A 7,742-nucleotide genomic window follows, 5' to 3' on the forward strand; every position below is an offset into this window, starting at 1 on the left:
AAAAGGTAGCGACCGAGGTTGGCGATGCGGTGGCAGGTTCCCCTGATGTCACACGGCTCCCCACCGAGGAATCGGCTCTACCTTGAGCACCAGATCGAGCAATGAGGATTCCTTGGAGGAGGCAAGGAGTGCTTGTCGGCGATGGAAGATGTGAGTACAGTGGTCTGTGGGCGCACTCACACTCTACCTTATATAATCTATGGAAGGAGTTATTGCTTCCTCGGGGAGCGTGTGCACGCCCCGTCCCTTCACCCACGATCATGAAGAGGCAAAACCACTCTCCTAGACCCTCCAACTCCAAGACGTGACTACACAACTAAGAGCATGTTGCATTTAATTCCCTCTATTGTTGGTGATGTTGGGCATTGGGCTCGATCATTGGATCGGCACTTAAAATGACTCAAACAACCGGAGGACCGAGGGGCCCGATTGTAACGGAGCCAAGGATCGCCGGAGGCTCTGCTCTTAAAACTGTGAGGATGGCCACTCCGCTAGTCATCCTTGCAAGGGATGCTGTTCGAGGGTCATCATCAAGGACCCCAGACACCCTTGACTCATCTAGCCTAGTCCAAAGACCATCAGGCTCAGAACCCCTACGAAACCTTAGGCTCCAGAGCAGCCACGGAGACCCAAGCCTCCGAAGACCCTCGGACCCCTGGAGGCTTGAGAGAGGGCGGGAGGCTCCCCTGTGCGACTAGCCGGACGTGCCCACTGGCCACGTGGTCGGCCACAATGTGATTGGCATTTAATGCCAGTATAGTGGTGGCCACCCTAACACGCTGGTACAAGTGGTGGTCGCCCTGAAACGCTGGTGCAAGTGGTGGCCGCCCTGACACTCGGTACATATGGTGGTAGCCCCGGCACGCTGGACAACACTGGCACCGCAGCCGACGATCGACCAAATATTGTGGCCGCTTGTCGCAATAGTAACCACTGCGATTAGGGAACATCATCAAAGTATTCGATATTTTGATCCGGGCCTAGGGTTTATTTTACTATATTAGCCTTAGGTCCCGATGGTATAGTGAAAACTTATATCATAACCCCCGTAGGGGCATACTTGTACACTTACTCCTGAAAAACAATATAAACACAGATCATGAGCACACGGTGCCAGGGGTAGCAGATTTTGACAATCACTCCAGGCAATCGTTTCCTCTACACTTCTCCCATAAGCTTGAGCCACTCTAGCGAGCTAGTTCTCGCCGCATCTTATTCGTGGAAAACAGTTTCTTTCACCAACAAAAACTAAGCTGTAGAAGTTAATACAAGAACATAGCCACACTAATAGCAATTTTCCTGCCGATCACCTGCTTTACACAAGAACTGAACAACACAAACTTCACTTTTGTTAGAAAGTTTTGAAAGAGGAAACTTCTTTTTTACCCATACCTTATGCAATAACTAGATAACACAAAACTTGACATTTTGTGGGAGTGCTACACTCAAGCTAGTTATAGCAATCCGCTTAGCTTCCTCAAAGGGTGGTCCACTGCCTCCATATGGCCAACGTTCCTTAGATGCCTGTTGATTTGTATTTATAGTTACATTCTCCAGTGCAGGCGCATTTTCAACGACATGTAAAAGAAATTCGACTTGTCCTCTTGCTGCTTTGAATCCTGTAATGCACATGTTCTTCAAATAATTATATTTACAATGCCCAAAGTCCTGCCTGCGAGGACCCACATTTGCCAACCATAAGTGGAAGCCCGTAAACTGCAAGAGTAAACAGAATAGCGTTATTCATGGTTTACTGATTTATCTATAATATACATATATCAATACATGCATTTGAGTTCCTAGGCCATGTGAAATTAGCTGTGTGCGTGCAAACATGTGTGTTCCCTAGAAAGCATGCTAAGAAATTAGATGTTCAGAAAACTAAAGAAAGAATAGTAAATTGACCATGTGATACTACTCAGCAATTACCAATCAGGTCCATCTGTTATGTCATTCACCATTTCACTACTCCATAAACTAAGGACAACTCAAGCAGCTACCACAAAAAGAACCCCATCACTCTGCCACTACCTTTGCCGATCCGTGCATCCGGCAAACGGCTTCCACTGCTACAGTAGGCTGCAGTAATGCTGATGGCTAGGGGCAGCAGCAAATTTGTGGTGCAACACTGTTTATAGTGGATGAATGTTGGCTTAAAGGGGATGAGAGTAATGGAAGATAAGAAATAGAGTAGTTATTGAAGATGAAAAAAGTATAGAATACTGTAATAATGTTAGAGGATGTTGTAATAGTGTTATAGGGGACGAATTTTTAGAGTATTTATTGAAGATAACTTAATAATTTAATGCCTAAAAACATTTTAGGGAGTAGTGTTTGGATAATTATTCCAACATATTGTCCTGATATGGATTCTTACACAAATAAGGAGTTAGCGGGCTAATAAAGACATGCACAACAAATGATAACAACTTTGTGTAACTTAGGCCATGGTACCACGGACGCTATTTGCAATTCCAGATATATGAAACAAGATCCGAGTAAAAGCAAAAAAGAATATCGTAACAAATATACATAAAAAATGTAATATGTCACTTACATGGACCTCCAACTTTTCGATGAAAGGAGTGGCCCTCAGAAACGATACTGAATAAAGAACTTTGTCAACATCTTTTGGATGTGAAAACATGAATAACTGCAAGTGCCTGAGATGAGAAAACTTCCTAGGATTATCCCACAACCATTGCTTCTGAAAGAGGAAACACAAAAGGTCACTGAATAGAGTTGATTAGATAAGTAGTCAAACCGTAACCTTAAGGATCTTACAAGAGACTACCTCAAGATGTTGCCAATGAATACGCAAAGTCAAATTTTGCACGTTCGGAAGCCCAACGAGAAGTGATGTGAGAACATGCTGAAAAACTGCCTCATTCAATTGTATATATGCATTTTGCAGCTTCGAAGAGTGGCTGAGGTCAATAGGTACAAAGGCTCCTTCGTATTGAAAGGTAGCTAGACTCACAGCATGGAATTTTATCTTGGTTAATTTGCAGCACTCAACGTGCAAGTACAGGAGATGGGACAGCGAACCATCCACCGTTAGTTCATCATTGAGATCGCATCTGTCTATCCGTAGCCACACAAGATTACAACAATGGGACAACACATGTTCAAGATCCTTATTGCTGACATGCAGTGATTGTATATGAAGCTTTCTTAGATTTGGGAAACCTCTGAACCGAGAAGGTGGCTTCAGAGATACAAAGCTAAGCTGCATATGCTGTAGACGTGATATGCTTCCATTGTCTAAAAGTTTGAAAGGAAACACATAGCGGTCGTTGTATTCCCAAAATTTTTTGGGCTTTAGATCCAAAGTTAGGTTCTTTGTTCGTGATGACATAGCAAAAGCAACCCAATCATTGAGGTGATGCACTAGTAGGCTGTCAACAAAATCGATTCTGACTTCCAATGTCTCAACCACCATGCCATGATGTTTCTGCAAAACTGCATTAACCTCATGGATGAATTTCTCAGTGTGTTGGTGCAACTCAGCCCTGTCGCATTTGCACACTGCAACACCATCGAATGTTAATCTGGGACACGCTGACCACATGCATCTCCACTCACTTGACAAAATACTAGTCCTCGCAAACTCTTTTGGTGGCAGTTTCGACACAATTGTGTACAGAACGTCCTGCAGCAATAATATCACATCCAATGGTCCATCCGAAGTTTAGGAATCCTATCTATATATACCAAGCACAAAACCCTCAAAAAGAAAAGAAAAGGAAATGAAATGAACAGAAAAGTTGAACATACCCGTGGAAGTTCTTCGAATCGAATGATTGGTCTTCCATTCTTGCTGATTGCTTCACCACGAGCATGGCAAGATCTTGTTTCTTGGCTTGTTAGATTGTTCGTCATTTCAAAGCCGTCCTATTAATTGGACAATGATACTACTTCCTGTCATGGTATCGAAATTAAACAATAAGTGGATAGACAAAGGAATAGTAGAGGAACAGAGCACATGGCCATAAGTATTTAAGCATGTTGTGTGCAATCGTCCATGTTTTTTAATCCTGCATGCAAAGTGCTTTTTAGGTGCAAATTCTACTTGACACAACCATGAATAATACAAAATTGAATACTACTTCATAACTGGTGCTAGCTATTCCTCCATCCATCCAGTAGGAGCAGAACAGAGCTAGCCAGGACGCGTGAGTCTCCAATCTCGTGAATCGGCGGCCGCTTTTCCACTCAGCGGAGGCAAGCGATTAGACAGAATAAGCAAAGGGACACGCGATCGATCGATCCCTAACAATTAAGGGTGATCCCAGCCGATCCAGTGGTTTTGTTTAATCAGCCGGAGAGGGGGGGTCGGAACCGAACCTGCTGCAGAGGAGATCCCGCCCGCCGGAGAGAGCAAAACCAGCGGGGCGAGACGGGGGAACGCTAGGTAGGCGGCGACGGCCGGCGCCGCTTTGCTTCGATTGTCGGTGTCGTCGTGCGGGTGGGGTGGGCGTTTGGCTATGAGGATTCGATTCGGTAGAAAACGGGCATGTACTTACTGTGGAGGGGCGGTCAAACACGTTTTATAGTCAGCCACACGCGGGCGGGCCGAATTCGAATTGGATCGGGCCGCCGACGGACTGGTGAAGAGTCGTTCGTCTTCCTCCGCGGACCGTTCTGAAGATACGGATCGATTGGACCCTTCCCCTTTGTAGTATTTTTTGCTCTGTTTTCATCCTTCTCGAGACCCATTCGGTTAATTTGTGACAATTGTGGAACAAATTATATATATTTATATATGTGTGATTTGAACAACATGGAAGTACGTATTTATACACAGCTGATGTGCATACAACTTTCTCTTTTTCCTTTTTTGTTTGTTTGTATGAAAAAAATTTCTCTACCATCCGTAAATTATGACGATTTAATACCAAAATTCTATGTATGATTATGATATTTTACTGAACGAAGGGGTACTTTGCTTGTTCTGGTACCATCTTCTACTGAACGAATGGTTACTTTGCTTGCTCTGGTAACATCTTATGGTAGCCCGAAGCAAAATTAAGCTATACAATATGCACGGCTCTTGTCAGAACATTCAGAAGTTCACTAAATTATATATTACTAAAGACAGTCATCTAGTATTTACCATAGAGCATAAACGAAACACTACTGCACAAATACTCATCTCACACGGTTTCCGAACCGTCACCGAAAAATTGTCAGAGATTCTCGCAACTATCTTCCTCGGTTAACTTACTCGTGGGAGATAAATTTTTCTCTCACCGTTCTTATTGCCTACCCCCTCTTTTTTTCACCGTATGGAACTCAAGACTTCCTTCATGTGACCTATCTCTTACCATTGTGCTAGCTTGCGTTTGGAACGAAAACAAGAGAATACATTCCTTTTAACCTTACCGACATCAGTAAGTAACAAAATAACTGGCATACTTAAATCATTCAAATTTAGGTATTACATTTGTAAGTAAAATCATATAGTAGCGCAATGAAGCATGGTAATTTAAACGTAACTACATTTAATATAACAACTGATACTTCAATTATATAGAAGGATTAGTACATCATCCAACCTTTTTCTTACACTACACTATGATTGTGTTCGTAGCTGTTGGTGACTTCTACGCACACTAACTCTAACCGTAAGTACACGGTGCCAGTTGTAGCCTTTTTCTTAGAGTATTTCAAGATCTAATCGTGTTCTAGTCACCCGGCTTATCTAATTAGCCATCTAAACTAATCTAATTAGAGGCGACTAAACTAGACAACTAGAGGCTTCTAATTACTCTTGGCGCATGAGGTGGCACTAATCACGGATTTATGATTTACAATGTGAACTGGTATGCTTTAGGACCGTGACTCCCCACATATTTATACTCAGGTTGAAGCGGTGTAGAGGCCGAGTTGGAGCAGAATTGGAGTCCTGGCCGCCCATGGGCGCCTAGAACCGTCTGTAACGAAAATAGCCCTATTAGACCATGATTATGATTTTGGTGATTAATGACAATATAGTCAATGGGACTAACATATTTATCAAGTATATGCTTTAGTAGGTCTCATATATGCAATACATAAAGAAGTCACCGTAGCCGAAATAAAGTTTAGTTGAATTGGAGAAGTTCCAGGAGATTTGTTCTCACCGAATGGTCCGATGTTTACCGGATGTTCTGGTGCTCAAAAAAAGTTCACACCGGACTATTTTTCTAGAGAAGGTTGAAATGGCTCGGTTGGCTCAAATATACACACCGGATAGTCCGGTGATACACAGGAGTATCCGGTGTCACAGAGGCTTTGAGTGGAGTTTCAACAGCTAGTTTCTGAGGTTGTACTCACCGGATGATCCGGTGTTAATACTACTGTTGTCATGGAAGTACGTTTTTATACACAGCTGATGTGCATACAACTTTCTCTTTTTCCATTTTTGTTTGTTTGTGTAAAGACAAAAGTTGCTCTGCCATCCGTAAATTATAACGATTTAATACCAAAATTCTATATATGATTATGATATTTTACTAAACAAAGGGGTACTTTGCTTGTTCTGGTAACATCTTTTACTAAATGAATGGTTACTTTGTTTGCTCTGGTAACATCTAAACTATAAAGGCGGGAATACGTTTGGTGTCGAACACCCACATCCAACCATATAGACTTAATCCAAAGCTCCTTCCGCTCCTCACCACGTTCTACCCTCCGGTCTGGGTCCTAACTGAATTCAATATTAAACAATTCACTATATTCAGTGTCAAACAATTCAGTAATCAACAATTCAACAAAAACAGTCATCAGTAATGGGTCATAACTGTGGTCATAAGTAACAGGTCACTGATGACCCTTGGCAAAAAAAGGTTAAACGGATAAAATATCCATCTTCCTTCAGAATGCACGTGAGGGTGAGGTGGTAATGTGGATACACGCGTGAGGGTAGGTTGCTGGTTCGATCCCCACGAAACACAGAGTATAAAACCGTGACTCCCCACATATTTATACTCAGATTGAAACGGTGCAGAGGCTGAGTTGGAGTCATGGCCGCCCATAGGCGCATGGAAACACCTGTAGCGAAAATGGCCCTATTAGGTCATGATTATGGTTTTAGTGATTAATAACAACATAGTCAATGGGACTAACATGTTTGTAAAGTATATGCTTTAGTAGATCTCAAATATGCAATACATAAAGAAGACACCATAGTCGGGACAAAGTTTGGTTGAATTAAAGTCCTAGGAGCATTGTTATCACCGGATGGTCCGATGTACTGAAAGCAGTACTCACCGGAGCATATTCAACAAAGGAGAAAGACCTCACCGGATAGTCTGGTGTTGAGGCTCGAGTACTCATCGGAGTGTTTCTGCTCAGAAGGCAAAATGGAATAACCCACCGGATGGTTCGGTGATCAGAGGAGGATACACATTAGAGCATTTTGTGCAGAGAGAGTTCAAGTGGCTCAGTTGGCTCAAAACAACTCACCGGATAGTCCAGTGATGTATGATGTGTACACCGAATGCTTACACTGGATCATTTCCTCCATGTGTCATCAACAAGGAGAGATAATTAGATGTATTGGTAAAGAGTATCTTTTATCGTCTATATATGTTGATACATTTAATCGTATTTATTCTCTCACCAATGCACATGATATTTGGACTATTCTCGTTTAAATACATGAATGCACAAATGATTTGCATAATGAAAAATACCATGTGCTAGTAACTAAGCTCAATGTCATCAAACAACTACCCCATGAAAATACTAATGACATA

At 42.4% G+C, this 7,742-nt stretch overlaps 1 protein-coding gene across 1 annotated transcript; it reads right to left on the reverse strand.

Annotated features, from left to right (window-relative positions):
- Window positions 1-1,109: 1,109 nt before the first annotated feature.
- LOC133894929 (F-box protein At5g03100-like) lies at window positions 1,110-4,523 on the reverse strand. The gene is made up of 5 exons (XM_062335124.1): window positions 4,348-4,523; window positions 3,778-3,921; window positions 2,795-3,652; window positions 2,558-2,707; window positions 1,110-1,716 (listed from the first exon to the last, which is right to left on the reverse strand). Exons 2-5 carry the CDS (start codon window positions 3,880-3,882, stop codon window positions 1,405-1,407), a joined length of 1,425 nt encoding a protein of 474 aa, XP_062191108.1. The 5' UTR covers window positions 3,883-3,921; window positions 4,348-4,523; the 3' UTR covers window positions 1,110-1,404.
- Window positions 4,524-7,742: the final 3,219 nt, after the last annotated feature.

This window comes from Phragmites australis, chromosome 16 (assembly GCF_958298935.1).
Source record: "Phragmites australis chromosome 16, lpPhrAust1.1, whole genome shotgun sequence".
NCBI classification, from domain to species: domain Eukaryota; kingdom Viridiplantae; phylum Streptophyta; class Magnoliopsida; order Poales; family Poaceae; genus Phragmites; species Phragmites australis.